Below are 27,581 nucleotides of genomic sequence, written 5' to 3'. Positions count from 1 at the left end.
CAATCAAGTAGTGATAAATATCCATACCTTTCACAAAGCGTGAATACCTTTTCCAGTAAGAAATAGGTAAAACTAGATCGATAGAAGTATGTGTGTGATAAATGCAAACAATGACTTGATTACATATTGTACATAATATGCAGCAGTGATAGAATATGTTTTGATCGTAGATACATTTACCATCTAGTCTTAATCGAGTCTACCAGTCCTATCCTAGAGTTGTCAATTGAGTTTGCTTTGTTTAAATCATGCATCAAGCTTAGTTTTATTATTGAGGCATTTCGTCACTATATTCCTTTCTGTCTTAATCGGATCTTCCTTTTTTCCGGTAAATATTCTAAATATGCTTATATTCCGGATTTTGTTTTTTGTTGTTTTTTTTTTTGTTTTTTTTGTTTTGTTTTGTTTTTTGTTGAAATTTAAGCTATCTGTTTTTCAAATATTCGATTAACGATTTGAAAATCTTTGATTTGGATCTCGTGAACTGATTATTTTTCACTTTGTGTCTGATATTTCCCCAGCTATGGGTTATGTTCCCCGGAAAAATCCCTCTTACCCTATAAATAATCGGATGATATCAATAAATGGGGTTTATTGACATCTGCAATGTTGCGTGTATGTAAAAAATGTAACTATGCATTCAATATATCTATCTTCCAGTGATATGTTCTCTATTTATATATATTATATGCTACAGTACGCATTCTACATGAATGACTTCCAGTGATGTTTTCTCTCAATATGTATATTATATGGCACAGTATAAATTCAACATGTATATCTTCCAGTGATGTTTTCTCTGTGTATATTTATTGCAATTTTTGCCATATATTTCACGAGTATGACAGAATATTGATATTTTCACGAGTATGAAGCACGAGTGGGAAATATCGAAATATTATGTCAAACGAGTGAAATGTATGTTATATTTAACAAAATTAGAAACATCGAAACATTAATAGTGTCAAAAAGTGCGGGAATTAGTAATGACGTCATCTCTTTGTGACGTTACTCCACGTCAACTTGACGGCGCCATTTTGAAAGGACTAATCAACGCAATTTTAACGTTTTCTGCTGTTATCTGTAAATCTGTGCACGAATAGCTAACGTCTAGTGAGTATTTTGTCAAAAACTAGTCTGAAATTTTCAGAAATACGGCAGAATAACCAATTTAATTTATCTATCTCCGCTTCGATTGGAAAAAATCGGCAAGTTTCAACGAGGTGAATACAAAGGTCCGCTCTCATTGGTCAAAAACGGAAAACTTATATTTTCACTGCAAAACCTTATATTTTCACTGCTCATCGCTGCTTTTATTAGTTTGATAGATTTCTATATTTCACTGGCAAAAATGTAATAAAGAGATTTATGAAACTAATAAAACTTATTATTTCTCTATATATTATATGGTACAGTATGCATTCAACTTGAATTGCTTCGAGTGATATTTTCTCTGTATACTAATTATATGGTACAGTATTCATTCATCATGTATATCTTCCAGTGATATTTTCTCTGTGTATATATATTAAATGGAACAGTATGCATTCAACATGAATTGCTTTGAGTGATATTTTCTCTGTATACTAATTATATGGTAAAGTATGCATTCATCATGTATATCTTCCAGTGATGTTTTCTCTATATATATTTTTTTTATGGTACAGTATAAACTCAACATGTATACCTTCCAGTGATATTTTCTCTGTGTATATATTTTATATGGTACAGTATGCTTCGAGTGATATTTTCTCTGTGTATATATTTTATATGGTACAGTATGCATTCAACACGTATATCTTCCTGTGATATTTTCTCTGTGTATATATGTTATATGGTACAGTATGCATTCAACACGTATATCTTCCTGTGCTATTTTCTCTGTGTATATATTTTATATGGTACAGTATGCATTCAACATGTATACCTTCCAGTGATATTTTCTCTGTGTATATATTTTATATGGTACAGTATGCATTCAACACGTATATCTTCCAGTGATATTTTCTCTGTGTATATGTGTTTCAAGGCACAGTATGCATGTGAACAATGGTGTCAAACTGTCCCCAAGCAAAATGTGGCACTCGTGCTTTGGAAGAACAACGCTGATAGTCTTTACTATCCATTTAACATAATCGATGTGAACATATACGAACATTGTTATTGTCTGTTTCATGTATTATTTCTGATACAAACGCTCCTGGGTACTGTTTATTGTGTAAAAATGTCATAATTTTTTTAGTTTGTGTTGTATTTTGCGAACATTTGCACTTCATTTTCGGTTGATTTGATTTTTGTTTTTATGTTTGTGGTTTGAGAAACTCAATATTTTCGCTACTTTCTGTGATAATCATTTGCATCCGATATAAATGTGATATCATTAACGGTTGTTATTTCCTCTACATTTCCTCATTAATTTTGCTGTTATTTGATCTGTTCCTTGTTTACGTTTTACTTCCGCATCTCTCCGATGTCATTTGTAGTTTTGCTTGATTAACCATAATTTATAAGAATGTATCTACTTCTACGATTGACAACCGTTTCTACATAGTTTCTACACGTTTATAGAGAATATGAGAAAGACGACGAGTTGTCTTTGATTTATGGCAGTTTGAGGTCCCGTACTTGATCGGCGAAAAATATGACGGCTATCGTCAGGCACAAAACTATTGTCATTGGCAGATATGAATGACTGCGTTAAGTGAGATTAGGATCGATAGAAAGGAAAGGGCTTTGCATGGGTACTTAAACACTAAGAAGGCAAAGATAGTTAACATGACAACAAATACGGATGATCGAGATAACTTTATGGTTACGATAAGGCAGTATAGTGTGTAGAGCAGAAGGTTAAAAGATCACAACCTTTGCAATCTAACTATACTAAATCAAGTAGATATATCACTGTTAATCCCTCCTCTGCTTACCTATACTTATCCCTGAAAAATATGGGCGACATGACTGATAGCGGTCAGATTAATCTTTACAGATATATTACCAAAATGCAAAATAGTACTGATTATACATAGATTCTTTATTTGTTTTTCTTTTCAAAACGTTCTAGTCCCTGTCCTACCTTTTTACCGCTTACATCAAACAAAAAAGAACCGCTTACCAGACTTCAGGGCCTTTCCAGAAACTTTACTGTAAGATGATGCATCCCAAAAGTCACTTCCACAATTGGTACACTCTTATATCTTTATCAATTCATTTAATTGTTTATTTATTACTTACTTTGTATTGATTCATTTTCATATTTTTATTCATTTGATTTTTATTTCTGTACTTTTTCTTTTGGTATTTTATGTATTTGTTTATAATTTCGTATTTTATTTTATTTAGTAATTGACATTCCAGATCTATTTGGCAATTGTTGCCATATTTAAACTATCCTCGAATAATAGAAATGGATTGATTTGATAGAGTTATATTTTATTAGTACATCCATTGAAAATTGTATGTACATTGTAATTTCTACGTAATTTGCTTGACTTTTTTACATGTTAAATGGATGTAACCTCGGGTTAGGCATAAGTATGTAGGAATCCTTTTATCATGAGTGAAGGGAAAGAATTCAAATTAATTTTGAAATATACAATTTGTTGATGCATTATAAAAATTACATCCATAACTTTGATACTTTATAATAACCATAGCTGTTATACTTATATCCCAGAGTTAAAATATAGTGGGAATCCAAATATATAATCAACATACAGTGTATCAACATGATACAGAGTCATCATATAGACAAGAATTTAGGTTGCACGTATCATTTTTGAGCTGATAATGTAATATATTACATTTTCTTGTCCGTAATATTTGAATATACTGGTGGTTCTTTTCAGTTGCTTTTTTTCCTCTTGTTATAAATAATTTACATGTACGGGAAGTAGATTAAATTATCTGACTGTTAATGGGAATAATTTTCAGTTTTACAGAGTGGAGGATTGAATAAAATCAAATTCAATGAGCAAATTGTGATATACATATTTTACGTATAAAGTATCATCTAGTGTCATTATATGGTGAACATTCAAATATACAGTTAGCTCAATTTATAACGAGATCATTTATTACGGGACAACAGTTGTTCTACTTATGTTCTATATAGTGGAAGGCTAAACAATATCTCTTACGTATTTTAGTTAACCCTTACTTAGAACTCCATGTACAAGTTATACTCGTTTTGCTTAAAACTTGATTTTTGGCACCAGTGTCTGTATAAAGCGTATTGTATGATATCGCACCTCTTCATCCAGTCATTATTCACAGTGTTACTTTTTGAATCAATAATAAAATATTTCTACGTATGATATCTACGAAAGCTTATTCGTGCCATCTTTAGAGGAAAACAGATTTAAGTCATACGAACGTCAAAAAAGTCGTACAAACGAGTTAAAAGTCGTATTAATATTTTTCTTAATTTTTTATATTTCTATCCAAAGCCACCAAACACTTCTAAAGAAAGATATTTGATAATTATGATTTATGCGTTCTACAATCATTTATCTTATGAATAAAGCAAATAATGCATATACATGTATATTGTTTTATCTTTGTCTGTGATTATCATTTTAATGGACGCATATCTATTCATGCAAACCATGTCAGCACATAAATATAAGACAGTAACACTATATTCACTCTTACAGATACAAGACACAACATTCATGTGTACATTTATATCAGGACTATCTATATAGATATTTTTGCCAGGTCCCTGTGTTCAATATGCGCTGCAATTATGTCACAACGTCAACGAGTTAAAACACCCTGCTCTCGCTTAAATTCGAGGTTGTTATTCTGTCGTTCAGTAGATAGAACAATAGTGCTTTTTCGGCCCATTTCATATAGGTGGAGATTGTCACGCCGGAAACCAATTCATTTATTTGCCTTGTAATATAAAAATGTGAAAGGATATGCTATAAAATATACCGTATGTACAAATAGCAAATAAATGTGCCGACAAAAGCATGCAGTATCACTTACATGTGACAGTTTCTGGTACAATGTATTTTGCTTAAATGATACCCTGTACATTGAACATTATACAAATAGGCTGGTGGTGAACCTTCTTGACGTAAGATGTATGCACATACCTTTTCTTTAACTTCTGTTTCCGAAACACATAGGAATGTATTTTGATAATCATTAACATAGATTTTCACTGATGTCCTCATTGATACTCGATTGGTTGAATGAAAGCTCCTAATGGAACGTTTAATTGAATAGTAATGATAAAAGCAAAGAACTGTGGTAGTGACGTACTGCGATCTAAAACTAAAACTTGGGGTTATCCCGTAAAAAAAACTTCCGTTGACGAATAAAAAAGGTCATGACAGAAACCCTCAGGAGATCAAGACATCAACAAGTTAACAGGAAGGATGTTGAGTGGATGGGACTTTCAGATTGTTCCATGCGCTCAAACTTAGTATACATATTGAGAATGTTCTATGAATAACAAGTTTAGAGAACGGGAGTGTCTCATCAGAGTGTGAATATGATATTTTTTTTAACATCTTTGTAACCAAACTTTCTAAACTGTTATGCTACTGCCACTGTACCAGTATGGCATGTATTCCTATATCAAAATGTAAATCCTTCTATCATTTTGTATTTTCTAAGCACATAATGAGTAGACTTTTCAACACGTACATTATCGACAAAATACTAAAATGTAATTAGCTTTCCATCCATTCACCGAGAAGTGTCATTCTTCGGATTCAAACTACTGTAGTTGTTGCGACAAAGGTATGGTATGATGGAGAATACATATTACTACTTTAAATTCCCTTTCATCACTTCACCATTATATTTAAGGGGACTATTAATTATGTTTGTAGCGTTTTTGATTTTGTTAGAAACAAGAATGTAAATGAACACAAAATGTGCGTTACTTTGATCACCAACAATCAACGATAGCATTACATGGAATAATTGTAATTAATATGTTGAGCCCAAGGTAAAGCCCGTTCTAGTTAAGCGTACCCAATACATTGGCCAGGCCCTGCTAATAATCGGAGCTCTGTTTGAATAAAACTGGGAATATGCCATTCATGGTTTGGTATTTAATGAGGTGCTGAAATGATTTCTACCGCAATAGTCTTTAAACTAATCTTATTAACTAATCAAAAAAGTGAAGCCAACGTAGATTTATTATTTCGTAATTATCAACAAAATGTAGCTTATAGCTTTAATTTAGTGTTTAATTGGATTTTAGCATGCTGATCAGCAAAATAAATAGTTGGCACTAGTAAATTGTATATCTGATAAGCAATCATGTCACTCAATTTTCCATTTTCGTGTTAAGGCAATCGTTTGCTGTTTTCGTTTGATCTTTCAAGAATAGACAAGAGCTAATGCACGACAATGTTGGAACATTTAATGTCGTGTTACTGTACAAAAACATCAAATTTATCCAAAATAGTATTTCACGAGTTCTCTAGACGCTATTTGGAAAAGATAAATATGGAAAGCATTACTTAGAAGGGATATTTGCACAATCAGAGCTTTTTCAAAGTCATTAACATTCCTGAAAGTAACAGCAGTATAAAATCTTACCATTCAATAAAGTTTGACAAAACATGTAAGGTGTATATAGATACTTCCGCTGTGTATCGTGTATAATGTTTGTACAAGTCCCTGTGTCATATAATGTCCTATGTACCTGTGTATATAGTTGTTATTGTGACGTATGAGAGGTGAGCGCAAGGATTGGTTGAGTGTGTCACTTTGACCCTGCATGACCCTATACCTGTGCACGTGGCAAACCTTACCTGGGCAAGGCCCAGGTGAGTGCAGCCACAACGGCTATAGACCCTGCACCATATACACGTCCAGTATAAGCCTGTGTGCTTTACGGCCACAGTGCTACAAGGTAAGTTTATTTAACTTTAAATAATATAAATACATTATTTAGTATGTTTTAGCTATTTGATATAGATAAAACACATTAAACTAATGTATTTGCATTTTAAATATCTTGCCCGTAATGTTAAAATATCTAACATAGGACATACACGTGGTCGGGCTCCATGGGGTCAAAGTTAGTGTAAAAATAATGTATATTGTTAAAAGTGTAACTATGAAATAAAATAGAATATAATATAAACATATAAAATATACCTAAATGAATATTTAATGCGTTCAGTATTAAATAATGTAATTATTGGCATCGTTTACACGTGTTCGTATGTATTCTAGGTATTGTTCTTTTTATTTCAGGTCACTGTCTCCGTGTGTATGTTTATGTCCAATAAACTTTGTTTCAATTGTAAAACATCGTTTGTGCATAATTACAAGAAAATAATCCACATTAAAATACTCGTGTGACATTGGCGCCCAACGTGGGGCGCCAATGTCACACGAGTATTTAAATGTGTGTGTCTGTTTATGTTTAATAAACTGTTTGCATTATTGTCAGACATTGTTTGTGCATATTTTCAAGAAAAAACCCACACATTTAAAATATTCGTGTGACATAGGCGCCCCACAGAAATTTCCAATCGTCACACAGAGAGCATTTCCATGTTACGTGATAAAAAAGGCAGTGATACGTTCTTCTTCTCTCAGTCATTTCAGGTAAGCAGCACTAACGGTCACACACATATTACGGTCACATCAATCGTCTCAAGGTTATACCCATCTTACGGTCACACTCGTCGTCTCAAGGTCAAACCAATCTAACGGTCACAACCGTCGTCCCGAGGTCATACCCGTTTTCGGTCACTTCCATCATCTCAAGGTCATACTAATCTTAAGGACACACCCGTCCTCTCAAGGTCATACCCATCCTACGGACACACCCGTCGTCTCAAGGTCATATCCATCTTACGGTCACAACCGTCATCTCAAGGTCATAGCTACGATAAAACATGGGTGTTTTGAAAATAAAACTACGTTTATCACTACGCTGAACTATGGTTAACTACGTCTAATAACGCTTAATACGTTTATCGCATGTTTACTCCGATTCACTTCTCGCTTAACCGAAAGATGTGACCTCTAAGTCGACATTAATTATGCTTATGGTACACACGTATTTCAGAATTGACAAAACGTATATAGTAACAAATAAAACACTTAAAACATTCATAAACTTGTTTTAACACATTTATTTTAAATAACACGACAAAAGGTGCCTAGAGAACCTAAAGGAAAGGAGTTGTAGACTCGTTTGACGATGACGATGAATGGACTTGAAACATAACGACATCGGTTGCCAATGACATGATGTTATGTTTTAGGATATCAGAAAAAAAGATAAAACAGCTAAATCAACTTAAGTTTTCGTGCTTCCGTAGTATTTTTTGATTGATTTGATGTAGTTTCAGATCTAGATATCGCTAAATGTGACTAAGTAAGCCTCCATGGTAAATTTGACACCAGTTTTGTAGAGGAGAAATGGGTTTTTTGGGGTATTTTTTTTTTTTTTATAAAAAGTCATTTAAAATAAACCACGATTATAAATCATTACACGTTGATGGCTGTCCGTACTAAAACTTTATCGAACAATCAAAATGGAACAGAGTAGCGCAATGAGGAATAAGCACAACGACATGATTTGATATAAAATGTATATAAAAATATAAATAGCGCTTTCAAATATAAGCGCAAAGCTCCCACCGCGAAAAGCACTTGAATAGCAATACTGCTAAATCTGTACGTTTACAGCATATACCTTCCATTCAAAATATTGAACAATGTATCAATATATCGGTTAGGTAGTCGTATTTGCGATAAATGCATAATACACCTTAATATAAAAGTATAAATCATAAAAGTTAGATAGACACAAGAGTAATATTAACAAACAATAATGCATCTCATCAAAATTGTTTGACATAAAATGATTCCATTAGCTAGCATTTCTTACTACGTGTTTCTGTAGCAACCTTATTGGCCTATTGTACGGCAGACATCAAACAATATATTTCAACTAGCATCCAGATCTAATTGTTTACAGAAATAATGAAAGATAAATAAATCAATCAAACATATCATGATGTACATTTCTACCATAAATACTGACATAAGTATCGCGGATAATAAACAATTGCCAACAAAATGAGGAAAGTATCCTAAAGTATGTCTGAAGAACGATACTCAGTTGTATATGGATTATCGAACAAAAACGGATCCAAAAAATATACTTGCTACTCTGGTATTTATAGTACTCGATCCCTTAACCTACATGGCTAGTACCGCATAACACTTTTTCCATCCTATTTGTGTCTTATAACTAATCACGCAAGTTTGCATACTTTGTACCTTGGCTGCCTTACGTCCAGTTGGAAATTAACTCGGTTCCTCTCACATTCCTCTTTACTGTACAACGTACAATGTACATTGCATTCGTAAAAGTTATCCTTCTTTGGGCGTTGTAAAAACCTTCGTCTTAAATTCGATTAAAAATTGTCAAGAAGTGCTAACATAAGCGACATATATTAGTGTACAGTTCTTCAAGGCGAATTGCCGTATGGTTCAAAACCTCATAAAGTATGGCTGTTTAAACTTTTATCGTATCCTTTCTTACTTCCCAAATATGTTTTATTTCACCGAGGTCCCGCCCATTGTTTTTCTTTAGCCAGTGACCCAGGACTAAGCATGTCTTCTCCTCCAGGGATCTGGGTTTCATGTTTTCGAGTCTAGCCAGTTGTTGTTCTGATACTCCAATATACTTCCCGATCTGTCGCCAGTGTTTGGCTGGTATTAACCCTTTGTATATATTCATAAGTGTTTTCCTCCCACGTTCTGTCAATATCAAAGCAGTTGTTTTAATGGTTAATCTGCAGAATACATATTGACAGATTATATCCAGTTTTTTTTTTAAATCAATAAAATAATACCTGTATTATTCAATAACGGAAATATCATTTTTCTAATTATTTCAATTTAATATGATTTCATCTGCTTAATTGTAATTGTTTGAAAAGCTATAGTGCACATTTTAAAAGTCTGAATCTGATGCAATGAAAATATATCTTACCAAGGTGTTGGTTAGAGGCATCCGCAAACAGCTAAAACAAGGAAAATACAAATGAAGAATATGACTTCAACATGGTTTATCTATAATGGATGTTGGTATACGCCAGTTTATTTTAGTGGGGAAAATAGGATTATTCGATTAAGACGGATACTTGATATTTCCTCCTTCTTAAAATACAGCAGTTTTGTATGATACATTGTGTTAAGAAACAACTTTTACAAAGGACGAAATAATTCCTTATCTGTTCTTATATTGTAATTGTAAGAAAACAAAATTAAGTTAACTGTATGTGGTAAATACATGTATATTCATCAAGATAGTATTATCAAGTAATTTCTAAATAACATGCATTGACTATAGGATTTTGATTAATTTTGCTCAGTGATTCTGCCTTCGAACAAAGTATTTTTTTCCGATTTGAATATAAATTCGTAACAAAACCTTTTGTACCATTTCATTATTGAAAAACTAGAGGGAAATTCTTTTGTAATTCATATTAAAGACTAAATACCAGGTCTCTTCTTGGAAATCTTGAAAAAAAATCTTACTTCTTAGGGTATAACTAATTCCTCATGCGCATATGAAGACTAATAATATTGTATTTAAATGTATACGTTTCTTCCTTATATGCTTGCCGAACATTTAAAGTTTTTTCTTGATAGACGCACCAAACTGATTTGATTAGTTTCTTAACATGTATGTTGTGGTTGTGATATTTGATTTCACTTTTGCATCAAGGAGCTTCATCTAGAACTTATTTTGTTAGAAGAAATGAGGAGAAATACAATAAATTCATACTCACAGTTTTATAGTCCGATAGGCTGACAGTAATGGCTGCTTTGACTCTAAAGAGTTTAAACAAAACACACGTGTATTGAACCTTAACGAGCGACAACACATAAAATAAACTGACACATGTTCAAATCGTGTCAATTCATTATGACTAGATTGTGATCAAATTACATAAAAAATAGGTAAATACCGAATTTGAAAGTATCAAAGATTTGTTTAAAGGATTGATTTCACTTGGCATTGTTTAATAACCTACCAATAATTTTCCTTGAAATTTGTATTTTGGAAAGTAAACAACATTTCTCCTGTGTATGCAATATAATCCAAAGTTTACATTTGTTTGTGATTTATCTAATAAGGACAAGTTCTGATTCTTAGATTAAAACAACAGCGAATACCGACATAATAACAAAACCGAAATTTGAACTCAAAATTGATAAATTATGAACAAAATTTGCTCAAGACCTGAGGTTACTAAAGGGTATATGTCTTCTGTTTCATTGGCGACAACTACCATACAAATCAAATAAAATCCGGATTAAGATGGGGTGATCACAACCGAACAACTACTGAAATATGTTAAAAGGCAATGGTCGATACTTTATTAAAGTGTGACAACGTACATACCCTGCTTCTAAGGATTTTAATTCAACAACGTTATCATGTCGCTCTGTCCTTGTGCTCTCTTTCTTCCATTCCAAATCTCCAGTTTTTGTCAGTATTTGTAATTCCATGAAACTTTCTGTTACAATGAAATATATATATAAAATACACTGCTTATTGTAGTATCGTATTATTCTACATACGCATCTTTTATCTTATGCATACCAAAAATGTGCTTATTTTACAGCCTAAAATGTATATGGCCTGATAAGCGCTGTGATTGATTGGAATACCCGCAGTACTCGCCGTAGAAAACAATATAGAAAATCTGTAATAAGCGCAGTCATAATTTTCCTAATGAAGCGGAATGTTTTAAACATGAAAGTTATTGCCAAAATATTAACATTGACAGCAATAAACAAAAGCAACAGGTAAACTTAGATTAGACTGCACTCGACATAACGTTTGATCTATACACAGAGACATTTGTCGGGGATGATTAAAGGGGTCGGGGTTACAAAACACTCTTCTATTTTTATGATTTCTGATAGTATTTTAATAAATGTTCAAACCTTCGATATCTTCAAGATGAGTCGATATACCGTTAATTCGAGCTGATATTTTGAGGATCTTTTGTTGATGAAGACCTGTAATATTTAGCCTCCATGTAACATTTTGTTTCATATGGTCACTTATAAATCGGGATTGTTAATTAAGTGTGCGTTCCTCTTATTTTTCCTGCGTTTTATGTACATTTTTTACGACAGGTGTTGATACCAAGTTATTGAGGTAACAGTCGCTTGAAAATTGTTATTGAAAATTACTCACCAAGTGACAGCCAATCAGTTCTTCTCTTCCCGACATACTCGACAAAAATAGGTCCCGAAACTTTTCCACTGGCTAGTACGTGAAGAGTAGGAAAGGGATCGCCTTGCTCCATCTGGCAGTTTTTAAAATAACTTGATTGTATTTTACACAACAAAACTTCTTCAAAATATAAATCATAAATAACATAATTGATTTTGCATTAAAAGTATACTCAATTTGTCTGTAGAATGTTGTCTAATACATCAAACATCATATATGGGGATTAAAAAAAAAAAATAAACCAACAAAAAAAAAAAAAAAAAAAAACATGAATAGCACCTATGAATGTATCGTTGTAATATATATACAGTAAATGGTGTAAATTATGAATACAAACACACGAGGAAGAGATATATACGAAAATATAGATTTGCAATGAGACACCTGACAAAGTACAATGATAATAATACCAGGTGCTCAGAAATAATAAGCGTCTTTTACTTCATCGCGGACAGTCGCCTAACAAATCTAGGTTTTATTTCAAATGAGAGTTAGGATGAGACAATATAATTGCTAGCGATATCAACAAGCATCAAACACGCCTGGCTTCAAGCTACATCTTTCTAGAATTCGCCAGATGCAAAAACAAAATGGGAATACCGATGTGAATATATCTACATGACGAATATCAATATTCATTGATTTGCATGTTTCTTTTTTCTTAAATCATTTGGTTAAATGCTGTTTGCTTGTGTGCCTTTTGTACCATGCTGTTAGTTTATTTCGACAATGGCTGTGAAGCAATTTTATATTTCAAGAACCAATGAACAAAGCTTTTGATAAACAAATAATTTTAAATACGTTACCACAGTTTTGATGACTGTGTCTGATGTCACAGAATTCTTCGGGAAGCTAAGCAACATGTTCTTGGTAGATCCAGGTTGAATGATTGCTTTCTTACTTGTAACAACAAACGTATTAATGTGTTTCTGTTGTATTTCATCTGGAATGTCACACCACAGGTCCGAACGTACTGCTATAATGTACCGAGGGCACCTCGGGACAGATACGGACAAGTATACCTGAAGAGTACCAACATCAATCACTGTAATATATATGGAAAAACGAAGGGTAACCGTTTCTACTTATATGTGTAAAAAAGATATATCTATAATCATAAGCAATCGATTTAGAAGCTAAGATTCTATAACACTCTTTATAAAAATGAAACCAAATTAATACATTACGTTAATTGATAGGTTGTGATTCATTTTAAGACATATATGAATGACAATTTGAAATGTGTTGGTTGCATCACTCAATTGAGTGTTACGTCATTCAGCATCAACCACTAAGATGACCAAAGTGGACAGCGGTCATTATTTAGTCATTGGTTAATCGCCTACACAACCCCTTCCTGATAATGAAAAAATGATATGGTTACATTTCTTTCATCCGCTGCGATATGTTGTGTAGTATATTGTTCCCAGGAAAAAGGATCGCCGGTGCCAATGATCAGGAATACAGACTTTGTGGACAGTTTGGAGGACTGCACTTTGACCATTACTTTACACTGCAATACAAAGTAATTACATACATTTCGAACAAGAAGGAGGATATTCATTCTTCATTCAGCTTCCCTATCTACAAAAATATGTATATACTTTTGTAACAAACCTGGATACACCGATGAATTTCTATACAATGGGAGTATTAAATCAATGTACATGTAAAAAGTAAATAGTCTTGCTATTTTCCTCGATGACTATTGATTTTGAAAAAGTCAAAATGTTTATAGTATACAACGTAATAATTTCCGACATGTGTTCTCGATCATATTCATTGAAGCTTTGATAAATACAGACTAACACTACATGCTACTTTCAGTCATGTGATCCTTGAAAATATGTCAAGAATCTCGTATTTCTACTAACTAACCCGGTTAAAACCACTAACCGATTTTATGCTATAGTATTTGGTGTTGACGATAAAAAGTGGGCTAATCGGATGCGTTGATTGTCCATAGGGAATTAGCCCTCTTTGAATGGCAACATTTTCCGGGATACATTCTACGTCAATCCTACAGTCCACTTTCTTATCAGGAAATTCTAGGACTAATGAATTATCTCCCTTCATCCAGTCGTTAGAGTATCTGAAATTGAATGATAAAAAACCTTAGCATTGAACATTACATTTAGATGCAAGAAGCTAATTTAGTAGATGTGCGTGAAATATACAGCATGATACAACGTATGCATCTTTAACGAATAATACACGTCAACAAAAATATACATTTGCAAAGTGTTTGCTCAACTTAACTTCTAATAAGCAATACTTAAAATGTTTATTTATATTTTTAAAAAGGATTTATTATCAATACAAATAATACATCAAATCTTGCCTCAAAAATAACAGATTTATAAGAACATGCTCTTATTGTCGCGAATCTCCTACCTGTATTGCACTCCGTGAGTCGTTTCTCTTCGACAACTCCAGATAAAATTTTGTCCAGCGAAGTGTCGTGAAGGTAACAATGCTTTCTTAAAGAAATCCTTTTCCTGTTGCACGTCACATGTCACTTGTTCAGACAGTTTCGAAAGGAATCGCTCAACGCTGACTTCACCCTTATTTAAGAAAAAGATATATACATTTAATGAGGAATGTAACATTATGGAACTTTAGGTAGCAGAGTACAGTAAACATGCCCAATTCTGAAAAATGAGGCACATGTTTTAGATATGTAAACATAGCCTGTTAACCCTTCATAATAAAGTATTTCAAATATATACAACATTTGATATTCTAATATAGCTCTGAAGGATAAGTAAACTTTTCTATGTTTTTCAGACCTGTGAAAACCATAATAAGTGCTTAAAAACCCTTAATAACTGCAAAATGTCATGATAGCAAAACGACACATCTCTCTTCATTTTTTTCTGGAACCTATTTGAAATTGATAATCTTTATCTCAAAGACAGAATTAATCTTGTTTTGTACATGTGTTGTACATTAAGTTTTTCCGCGATCTTACCTTGATTGTGAGACACCATTTTTCGCTCTAGGCAAAGCTAAATTTCCTGTTTAAACACACTTTCAGAAAATCCGGAAAATTTAAAATCTGGAACCAGTTTATTTATTTTAGCTTTAACAAATGTGAAGCCTGCATGTACTACTTCATACTGAACAAAAAACGTGTGTACAGTCTAGATTGAATTCATCCGTATCGGATTATCATAGTTTATAGAATAGGAAACACTATCAAATGTTTGAATTTATTGAATGAAAATAAAAATAGGAATCTGTCAAAGCACATTTTTTACAATGCTTTTATACCAAGGTCTTTATATCAAAGCTGACCAAACTCAACACTAGTGACTGAATCCAAAAGGGTAGCATCAGCATTTTTTTCCCCTCTTTTTTTTAATTAATCATCCACTTGATAGAAATTGAAATCAGAATAGCAGGGTTTGATTAAATGGGTTGCTCATTAGAGGTTAAAATCATGCAATTGATAAAGGTAACTTAGGTAAAGAAATATTACCAATCCTTCTATCCATCACCTTCTATCAATATCAACCAAAACAATATGTATATATATTCTAAACGATTATTTATAACGTAAATTATGTGATTGTATATACATCACAAAATGTATGCTGCTATTACCTGCCGCAGATTAAGTTTCTCCTTCCTCGGTTCTGAAATTAGAATCAGTCTTTTTTTAATAATAATTTGCACCAAACGACCGGCATGTAACACATCAATCAAATGTTACACATTGGGAGATACAAACTTTACATTTGAAATTACTGTTAAAACACGACTATAAGAGGCGGTGGTGATAAGAACAGTCGATAGAGTAAATGGTATTTTGATATAGAAGAAGAAAAATACATCCCGGAATATGTTGCCAGTACTTTGAAACCTTCGCTGAGTAGCACAAATTGCTAGAATGAGTAGCAAAGTTGACGTACGGACTGACAACCCGATTCCAGTGTACCAGATACGTTTTTTACGAGGGTAATAATTATCAGTCTGATTTTTATTGTTACATTCATGAAGTCCTCACCATCGCATTTATGTACATATGCATGTCAAGACAAAAACAATACCTGTTTGTTCCGTTCCCTCAGATGTCTCAGTATGAATGACTGTCCTTGAAGGTCTACAAAGTGAAAGTACATTTGCAAGTCGATCCCAAATGTGTTGATTTAGATGAATTTCAAATGAAGTCTCCCCTTCAGCAATCATTCTTTTTATATTCGTAATTCCAAAGTTCAATGCACTAGTGAACATATTAATGTAAACCATTGTGACGGCAAGAGCGTAAAGTGAAAGTATGATGGTAATTCCGAGCACGTCCAGCTCCAAATCGTTGCGGAATTTGATCATTCCGATTGTCATTCTAAACAAGGTTAAGATTCCAGACATAACAGTTTTGAAGCTGCCCTCCATATGGCCATACATAAGATAAATAAAACTTGAAAATCCAACCATTAACAACATGAGTAGTGTCGAGAACTGGAAAAGCTCAAGACGAAACGCCATGATCGTTCTGTACATCAGGTAGAAATGGTAGTTAAATGACAAGTGTTGGAGTAAACGTAGTATGGCTGTACAGGTGACGATTCCCAAAAAGACAGAAAAATATTCGTCCCATTCAAAGATATATCCAAAAGATGAATAGAAACCTGTTAAGTAAAAAGATAAGTGTTAATCGTTATATCGATTTCATGTCGAGTTTTGATATACATCAAAGTTTTTTCTATCAATGGTAGAATTAAGCATCTGAGATCTTAATTAGAATCAAATATTATTTCTTTTAAACTTATCTTTTGTTTAAACCCCAAAAGACCAAACTGAAATTGAAATAAAGTGTTCTTAATAAATATAATAACGATTTATTAGTAAACACTATACAGTTTATTATTCAAGGCAGTGATCAGTATACCTGGAACATATGTATCTGATAAAGTTTTTGTGCTGTTTTCTGGGAATTAAAACCAATCAATTGATTCAAGTCGATATTATTGTGGGAGAAACAGGTCACACGACTCGTCATTTTAGATATGGAATTTATTTAACACTCGTAAGCTTTTTTTTAAAACGTTACAAATGTCAATCGCTGAAGCTCGTGTCTTTTATAAAATAACTTACTCTTGTGAAATAACTTCCATATCGCAGAACCACTCGTTGTGTAACCTGTCTATTAATCAACTACTATTTTAATAGTATTCTAACCCTTACCTATATCATGCCGAAGTGTATTTAGGATTGCAATTGTGTTTGTAAACCTCATCACAAGGCAAACAATGACGGCAACTGAAGCCACTAGATCAAACAGGTTAACAATCTGTCCGAAAGTGATGAGCGAGCGAGCTCGGGTTCGCAGAACTCTGACAACAAACAACACAATTCGGACTAGAATTGTGATGACAAATATAAATTGCACAGCAAGGACAACAAAGTCTGCTGCATCTCTATACGGGTAAAGATTGGCGGAAACAACTGAATAGTCTGTGTGTATTCCGCTAATACTTGGAAATTCAAGCACAATTTGAATTTGACTAAAAAGCATGTTGTTGCTGTTTACGAGGCATGCTTCAATAAACAACGCACGCGTTCGTTCATCTAGCCAAGCATTTTTTTGCAGTTTATTCACGATATCGACTGCCTTCGTGGGTTCAAAATCTAGGTCAACGAGGTAGCCACCGCCACCATATGTTCCAAAATGTCCAATGTATTGTGGCGTTTCCTTGTCGCTGTCATAGTGATATCTAAACGGTGATGTGTCGGTCTTCTGATTAGCAGAACTAGCAGAGGCCCAGCCTGTGATGAATAATGAATAATTATACATTGACTATTATGTGTATAATGAAATTTTGAAAGATGACATATATTGCTTTGTATGAATAAACTTTTCTAAGACAGAGATGCCGGCTGGAGCTCATATGAATAAAATATGCTTTATGTATCAAAATATTCAAGGTTCATATTTCATTCTCGATTTTTCAATTTTGAACAACGTCCATGGTCATTATATCTTATTCCTTAATGCTAGAAAATCCAAAAAACAAGTACACTTATTTTCATTCGGGTACGTTAAAGATGTTATGCAAGCTAAAGCACAAACATTTAACATATCGTCAAGAAATAAAGACAAAAATTTTACATATCGTCAAGAAATAAGGACAAAAATATTACATATCGTCAAGGAAACAGGACAAAAATATTACATATCGTCAAGAAATAAGGACAAAACTATTAAATACAGTCAAGAAATAAACACAAAAATATTACATATCGTCAAAGTTTAAAGACAAAAATATTCATGCATTGCTTCAAAATATGTGATAATACATAGTAACGTAAAAATCTTCAACGTCCTCCACACAAATTAATTCCACAATCTCCAGCAAACAGAAACAATGTACATGTACCAGTGCTAACAGACATGGACAGAATATAAAGAATAACAATTTACATGGATATATATATATTGCATATTAGAAATATCAGGTGAGGGTTTAGGGACAGGAATTAAGGAAACAAACTTGTACCTAAAGAGCCAAAAAACATTTTACATTAATTTCCAATAAACGTCGTTTCAGATACACAAAGCTATCATGATAACATTAACAAATACAAGTACCTTCCATATAGTCCCCAGTGTCTTCTGAGTCTTTGTCGAAATCAGGGGTACATATAATTCCATGTGCCTTCATCAAAGATGGAGCGTTACATTGACCTTGAAAATGAATAATGTTCATTTTAATCATTAGGGTCTGCTAGGTAGGTGAGCAAAATGGAACATCGGATGTACAGAAAAGTACCCGAATCTCAAATCAAAAAGAAATGATTGCCTTCATTATCATTCTTCACATTCAGAGCTACCACCAATGGTACACAAATATTTTACCATCTCACTCAATCGTCCAAAGGTCTGACCCGGCCTATCACCTGTATAATTTTCACCTAATAATAACGTCTATTTTCCTTTATGATCACTTTATAACGCCTGTCTTAATTCGTTTAAAGACAATATTGCCACATTACCAGAAATTAAAATTCATCTTCATTTCTCGGCAAGCAAGTCTATAGTCAATACTTGTCTTTTTTCATTCCCTGCCATTTATACACCTTTTTCGTCCTCGTTCCATATAAGTTGAGTATCGCGTTTGGTAACTCTTTATTCTAATTGTTTTTACCTGATACTCGAGTTTGGCGCAGGCGTATTGGTCCCATTCTGTAATTATCCCCAATATATCTCAGTTCATTATAAGGCTTCACGTCACCATTGTAGAACTCGGTGGGGGAGAGACCGGTCAACACTGCAGTTTTTATATATTGCCAGACATCGTCCTTTGTGTCGATCTGGATGATATTTTTAAAAATATTTATAATGCGTGGATTCAGCAATACGGCGTAGTTCTGAATATTAACAAAATATTCTAGTTGAAACCGTTTTTCTACTTATCATCCAAAGAATATTTTGCTTCAAACATGCACTTGTTATCGTTCAATATCGAAAAGAAATTTTAGTTATAAGTAAATATTTCGGTGTGCAATAAGTACTTTAATCTGATTGTTGACAATCTTGATTTATCATTTCATGTTGAAGAAATGAGAATATTTTCGAAATTATCATAGCGAAACAGCGGGCAAATACTTTGCTACGATTTTGCTCCCCTGTCACGCGTTAAAACTCACTGATATGATGACGTACCTTGGAAGATTTCAGGATATTTTTCAGATGCAGGTTTTGTCCAAATACCTCGTTAACTTTTTGCTGCGTACAAATCACTAAAAGCATTACGACATACAGCAATGCCATTGTTAATTTCCTCATAAATCTGTTTAACTTTCTGTCCATTCGTAACATATAACGACGTTGTCGCTGAACTGCCGTTTCTTGTTGATCACATGGGCAGTCGGGGTATTTTAGTGGTGGGCGACCTACAGAATACCAGTTTAATCATTTACGCACATGGTTAGCTTTCATACGCAAAGACAACAGAGCATACCCCTATTACGGAACAATGATTCTAGCTCTCAATAAATAAGACGTGGGCAAACTACGAACAAACAATCTAGAACTGCATGAAGCCCATCGAAAAAGATCGGAGAAAAAAAAACGTCCATGTGACTCGGAAATAAAGCGTCTTCTGCGTCATCGACAACATCAACCATACAGATCCAGGTCAAATCTGGGTTAAGCATCGGATACGTCTTACTTGATATCTTGCGAGAAAGTGGAATATTTCCAAATGAGATTATGATGTCGACCATAAGACGTTCACAAATGATCTCTTTCATAAAGCAAACAAATCCATGAAGTATGCACCTTACGGTATCATATGACCAGCCATACCCCAAATGGTAATTTGGTAATTTGATCAGCAAATGCATACCTGTATACGAGAGGTCCTCGTTGTTTAATTTCAATGATGTAGGTGGAATGATGTAGTCCTTCCGGTGAGCTTTCGACGAACAGATAAATACCATGGCGATTGCGAGAATAACAGCCTGAAATACCAAGTCAAAGATTTCATCAACCTAATTTATTTAACCAATTCCAAATTTGGTCCGGTGGGATGGCATTCTTTTGATAACACACCGAAAACATTAACAATAAAAATATTACAAGGTAATATTTCTATTTTTCTTAATGTTGGACTTTGACGATATAAATAATTGTTAAAGAGATTTCTTCAGGAGGAATGCTATGCGTTATTGTGGTTTATTCTTCTTAAACATGTTTTTTGACAGTGTATGAAAATAAGATATAATGAAAAATACATTGCCATTAACATCCAGCGTAGAAACCGATAACACTTTAAATTTTTAATGTGACGTGTGTTGCGTCTACAACCACTTGTCAACTTAACACAAATGGAGTCTAAATTGTATAAACATTCAATTGCAGGAAAAAAACTTAAACATGAGATACTGAATCACATGCATGTATGTTAATATAACTGGAGCTTGAGTATATTCATACCTTCATTGGTTCAATACAAACAACACTTCCTGATGTTCCAAGAAAGAATGAAGTCATCCATTTTATGGTGAGAGAAGGTCCCCATTCCAAAGAGTACAGGAAGGTGAAAAAAGAACCAGAAATTATACAAATAAATAAAATCATATATGCTAGGAAGATTGTCCACCATGGGAGGCTTCCAGACGAACGGAGGGTGTTTCCATCATACAATATCAACATTTTCCCCTCTCCACGCCTTTTACGATTTTTGAAAATGGACGTCATCATCACACATGGCACAACCGTTATGGCACTTGACATTAATCCAGTGTATATTTCTTTAAATCCAATTTCGAATCCTGCTATATTGATGAGAGAACTAGTGGCATCAGGTGTGTCATAAAACATTGCCGAGGCGACCATTGAAAGGAATAATAATGATACTATACTCCAAAGTCTCTGCACTCTTGTGAACCGGCTGAACCTTGGACGGAATATCAATGAAAACCACAGGTGATCGTCAAATATGTTATTGGCACTGACTTCACCTAGGCTGTTACCTATATCCTTGTTTCTTTCAACCCGTAACGTACGCCAGATCTGACCAGTGTCTTTTTTTAGTGACAACCAATTGTTGCATTTCAGTTGAACCCTTCGTGGGGAAAAACAATCTTAATTATTAACAATAAATGGTCGTGTAATAAAAAGTTTATTTTGTTAGAAATACATTTTCTGGCCTAGTAAATCTAAATGTTCAAAAAGCCTGCTAAATTTCCGTATCGCTAATTCAGTACAAATAACCTCGTAAACTTCATTCCCACATGCATAGATTTAGCAAAAAACGTACAAACTATTTATTTTCCATCTGCTATATTATGAAGTCACAAAATGTAAACATATTTCGTTTTGGGTTTCCAAACTCATCTCTTCTTGCGTTGGAAAATAATTTAGAATATAAATAAAAGAAAAAAACATACAAAGAGTGTAAAATGGGAAGTGGCACAATTAAATACAGTGCTTATCTCAACAGACTGTTCATGTTCTGTGATTCCGTGAACTTACACATTACTTGTCTGTCCATCCAGTATAACTAGCCTCTTCAGATACCAGGAAGGTGACTGGTCAGTCTTTCCAAGCCAAATCTTAACAATCAGGATATTTCCAAGACAGGAATCAGAAGCCAAACAGAAATGCGAGGATGTTCCATTTGTAAAGTTCTAAGGGGAGATAAATTAGGATAAACAAGTATGTCGTTTAAATCGTGACTATAGCATAGCAGCTACACTACACTACCTGATACTATGTTACACTACATGGTATTTGACTGAAGTGATGCTATGTTACTCTACATGGTGCTATTCTATGCTACACAATGCTATACTTTGTTTTCTGCATCCCAAAGCGCGATTTGGAAGTAGCTTTTGTTTATAGATATGATCTTCTTATGGCCTTTCTTAACAAATGACAATCGAACATCAAATTTCGGATATGAGTAATTTGAAAAGTGTTCTGTTTACGAAATAAACATTTCGCGATCATGTCTAAACGATCTCCATAGCAGTTATTTATATTCCTCGAACCTACCGGAAATAGTAACACTTTGTTGTTCTCTAGTGAACATCGTAAGGTTTGACCGGCATAATACTGAGATGGCCTTCTGACAAGTGTATTGATAATACAACTAATTCAACCCGTTAAATTATATAAGTTCAAAGAAATGTCAAAACCTACTCTCGGCCCAGACGACGAAACATTGTCTATTATCAGTTTGACATATCGGGTAAGGTGACTTTACCTTTCTTGTGTTTGATGTTAGAAGTCGGACGCCAGTTTCAGCTGTGGTCCCGATAATGTTGATGTATACTGGACATTCCATCCGTCGTTGCGATCTGACACCGGTCGATATACAGATATAGTAGTAGAAGGGAGAGGTGGCCTTATTGTCAACTAAATGCTGGTAAGACCACTGAAAACAAATAAGTCAGACTCATATTAAACAAACATGATGATATCAAGGATGCAAAATTACAAATAGTTATGTATACAATATGCTGTTTAAAGACTCTATTGACTCAGATATCAGTGTACGTACTAGTGATGAGTCTATGACGTCACGTCTATGCAGTATCGGTGTAACAAGAAGTAGGACGACCACTACTGCCAAAATTGTGCCCAAGACGAACGGCGTATCAGCAAGCTTTTCGGAGAAATTCACAAACACAGTCGTGAAATCTATCAGATCTGGCGCGAGTAATTCTATGTTTGCCGAGAACGTCCCGAAGAAGTATGATTGTAATGTTATTTCAGAGAGTGTCCCTGCATCTAACTGCAAAATAAACCAGATTAACGCGTAAGGACAAAAGATTAACGCACCTTTCGACACAAATTCAAATTCATATATAGTAGAGTCCAACATTTCACCAAACTGTGTAATAAAGATCTTTTATCCTTCTGGGACTCGTCAGTGATGCTAAGGTCCTAAATTGTTGATATATAGACTTCTAGGTCTCTAAGCAAACTGTTCGAAACAAATATCGATTTGGTTGAATAGATACAATATTCCTAAAATTAAAAATATTTCATTGGATTTCAAAAGAATATCAAATTCATAGGTATATGTTGAACAGTGTCAGTTTTCAAATACATTAAAACATGGCGTTGGTATTACGGCAGACGGCGGGGACTTAAGTGCATCAACAGTGTATACCATATGCAATCTAAAAGGAGTTTGCAATAGACACACTGATTACACATATATTTTACAGGGGCAAGATGTATTGAAAACACATGGTAAATACCTTTGCTTCCTTATTCGACTTCCATTTATCTGCCTGCCTGTCAATGACCTGGGATGAAACTTGCATGACTCCTATTGTTGGAACGATGCCGCCATTTGTGTTATTGAGGCCTGATAAAACAATTTCGCCAAAAACAATATAATCATCCATTTAAAGTTTCATAGATGAACTGGAATTCTGTTTGAGAACTATATGTGTCCCCACTCCTGTGCTATACAATTACAAATCGAAAAATGCAAATTCAGCTCAGGCAAATTTGCCCAATGTTAAAAATGAAAAAAATGCATAGAGCCAGATAGACGGACAGACAGGATAGTTACAATTTCATGGCTGAAATATTTAAAAATTACACTCGAGTCGACTGCTCACGAAGTTATATACGAAGATAATAAATACAATAATCAATATTACCATCGTATTAGTTTGCGTTTAATTTTCCCTACGATAATATAATATGGCATGAAAAGAGCATATGACAGATCATAAAAAACAAAGTAATAATAATATCAATAGAGACATAATGGGATATCGTATAGATGACATTATAACATTAAAGATAAATTCATTTACTTGATGATGCAATGGACCGCTTTCGTCTTCGTAGTCGTCTTTCTGGGAAAGAGAGGATTTATAGCAATTCAGATTTACATCTTTTACCAGTGGGTAACAAGAATAATAATATTAACAAGCCTAAATTTCCAAATAATATTTTTGATAAACTGAAAATCTGTTTTTTTTAATAACATAATGACTAGCGTCTATGCAGGATAACATGTGTGCTTAAAAAATAATAAATCTGAAATGACTGTAAAAATTGGACACAGTATCATGTACTAGAATACTAAAAGTTACGAACCTTGGCATTGGGCAATAAAAACCACTGGTGTCAGGTAGATTGGGGTTTGAACAGTTCCATTCAGATAAGAAAATGTAAACTGGTATGGTCGATAGTCTTTAACTGAAAACAATCCATCCGTATATAAATAGAAATCAAAGTCCTGGTTTGTCGGGGACGACGTTCCATATTTTCCGTATATCCGACATGATTCCATCATGGACACATCGATAAAAATAATCACAGAAGAACTGTTGAAAAGTCCAACCGGAAATGCTGCCATAAAGTGTGTACCATTTCGTATCATGTCTATCATGTTGTTTGTGACGTCATGTTCAGATGTAACCGGAAATGCCATCTTGAAATGAAAATCTGACAACGGCATTCCATCTTCTCTGTAAACGCCTGTAGTTATGACGGGCAAATTGACTGGTTTGGAATAACTAGCGAAGAACGGGTTCCTCTTGTATGAAAAGACCTACGATACAATATATTATGAAAGCTTATTTGTGCTATTTTCGAACGAGATAAAAACGTCGTACGATCGAGATAAAAAGTCGTACTAACAGGTTTACAAGTCGTACGAACGAGATAAAAAGGCTGAAATTTTCTGACGACAATATGAAATTCCATTTCATTTTTCGAAGAACACTGTATTTATTTGTAAATTCAATTAAAAAACAATAATAAAAAGAAACTGAATCGAAAACAAAAAAGGAAATAGACACAAATGGATACCAATATGAAGAACTTACCATCGACAAGACTTTCTGATTGGTCAGTTCTCTCCTCGACACCTCCGGATATTGCGCAATGACACTGCCATATGTTGTGGGGTACTGGCTGATTAATGTACCTCCATCTTCAACAGTGAGTAAAACAGATATCCCAGTTGTGTTGAACGTCCTATTGCTGTATTCCAAAACCAGAAACAGCTTTGCGTTCCCAACAAGAACATCTTCAAGTTCAAGCAACCTTGACTAAAAATACAAAACATTCAATAAATACAATAACAAAGAAAAGGGATCCTTGAAAACATTTGTAAAGGAATCTACTTTTGATAATGTGTCGTATTGTTTTTTGTTTTTTTGTTTTTTGGGTGTTTTTTTTTGCATTATAGATATGAAAACAAGAACTGTAAGCCAATGGCTAACTAATTTACCCCGCTTCCCCTAATTTGCAACCATGGCAACCAAATAAGCATTGTGTTTGCTATCCTTTAAAACAAGAAGAAGAACATGTGATAAGTTACTACGACAACCATTTTTTTTTCAATTTAAACAGCGGCATGCATGTCTGCACACATTTCCTAACATTCCTGTGGAGTTTCATGAAAATCGGTTCACAAGTTTAAGACGAATTGTCCGGACAAGAAAAATCTGCTGAAAGTGACTAGTAACCATGGCAAAAAAATTGAAATAAAACAGATGCTTACACATCTGCACATGATCCTTTATTTTTGTGTGAAGTTTCATTGGAATCGGTCAAACGGTGAAGAAGGAGTTGTCTGAACAAAATGTGTCTACAGAAAGACATACAGACGGACAGACAACCCGATTCCAGTATACCCCCTAACTTCGATGCGGGGGTATGATTAAGTTACGTACATTCAAAGTGATGCTTCATGAATCTTAAAATGGCGTACACACTCATTCGATATGGAACAGGTTTGCTTATTTATATTACTTACGATGTTTGCACTTAGTTGGCACCCGGTATACTCTTGAAAACCGAACACTTGGTCCATGACTTGCAGATGTGCTGTATAAAACAAAATTAGAATCATAAAGCTGATAATGAGCCTCTATGGTGGATGCCTCCTGGAACGCCCGAGTTTAATCTCCTTGTGCATGTAGTGTGTTTCATTCATATTTTGTTCTAGGTTTAATGTCTTTGATTCAGACTTACAATTGATAACATCGTTCATTTTTAGACATACCGACCATACATACATGCATGTCACAACACATGAACAGATCAGTCCACTCATTATTTAATCTTAATCATGTGACCTGGCGGAATCTCGCCTAACACAAGGTAATTATCAAGATAACAAAAGGTACCAGTGAGGCTTATAATCATATGATTCACACGAAATGTTTTGAAACTCGGGTTGGGATAATAAAATGAGTTAACTGATATGTTTACGAGTGATAGCATGTTAACATGTAAGTCTGTATGGTCAGGTATGTCGAAAAATGACCGATGATTGAAATCATACATGGTTATATTTACATGATTAACTGAGGTGGTCACTGTATACATAAGAGTATAAATTGCTTGTATTGGGACCGAGTTGATAAAGTAGCATCGCAATTTCTTCGCCCATGATATTTAAATATACTGTTAGTTTCAAGTAAGTTATCATTTTAAGACTTAATCATTTAAAGTTTTTAAAGAATGATTAAATGAAGGGATACTGTTTTATGAATTTAGGTATCATGCTATTTGGACACAGTGGTTTTTTTCCGTAAAATTAGCTGGTCGTTATTATCAGGATTGTGTTTCAAAATAGTTTTTCATATAGTGCAGGTAGACAATTAGCTTTTAGAGTTTATTACCGATTTAGTAATTCTCCGCCATTTATTAGAATGAATCGACTGATCTTGGAGTGACTTTTGTATTTTTTAATGATAAGTTCTTTTGGTGTCTATGACTACTTTTTCATTTCTAATATGTCTAAAATTTGCTCACCTCTTTCAGAGTTACTGGGTTGATACTTTTATATAAAGTCTATTTCTCTGCCTAATTTGAAGTCTGATATCATTTCTCATTTTG

The 27,581-nt window shown here is 33.8% G+C and overlaps 1 protein-coding gene across 1 annotated transcript; it reads right to left on the bottom strand.

Annotated features, from left to right (window-relative positions):
- Positions 1 to 8,096: 8,096 nt before the first annotated feature.
- Positions 8,097 to 16,875, bottom strand: LOC117335333. The gene is made up of 11 exons (XM_033895267.1): positions 16,303 to 16,875; positions 15,857 to 15,888; positions 14,645 to 14,814; positions 14,147 to 14,342; positions 13,635 to 13,763; positions 13,057 to 13,272; positions 12,212 to 12,323; positions 11,408 to 11,522; positions 10,791 to 10,833; positions 9,989 to 10,019; positions 8,097 to 9,753 (listed from the first exon to the last, which is right to left on the bottom strand). Exons 1-11 carry the CDS (start codon positions 16,751 to 16,753, stop codon positions 9,509 to 9,511), a joined length of 1,740 nt encoding a protein of 579 aa, XP_033751158.1. The 5' UTR covers positions 16,754 to 16,875; the 3' UTR covers positions 8,097 to 9,508.
- Positions 16,876 to 27,581: the final 10,706 nt, after the last annotated feature.

This window comes from Pecten maximus, chromosome 10, assembly GCF_902652985.1.
Source record: "Pecten maximus chromosome 10, xPecMax1.1, whole genome shotgun sequence".
In the NCBI taxonomy this organism is placed as follows: domain Eukaryota; kingdom Metazoa; phylum Mollusca; class Bivalvia; order Pectinida; family Pectinidae; genus Pecten; species Pecten maximus.
Note: the sequence above shows the minus strand (reverse complement) of the source record. Positions and strands in the feature narration are given on the sequence as shown.

Excerpts from the sequence above, each read along its gene's own strand:
- LOC117335333 (XM_033895267.1), bottom strand. The coding sequence starts at position 16,753 with ATGTACAGAACGATCATGGCGTTTCGTCTTGAGCTTTTCCAGTTCTCG. Across the intron at positions 14,815-15,856 it reads AGAAACTTAATCTGCGGCAG|GGTGAAGTCAGCGTTGAGCG; the intron begins GTAATAGCAGCA and ends TTCTTAAATAAG. Across the intron at positions 14,343-14,644 it reads ACTCACGGAGTGCAATACAG|ATACTCTAACGACTGGATGA; the intron begins GTAGGAGATTCG and ends ATTCAATTTCAG.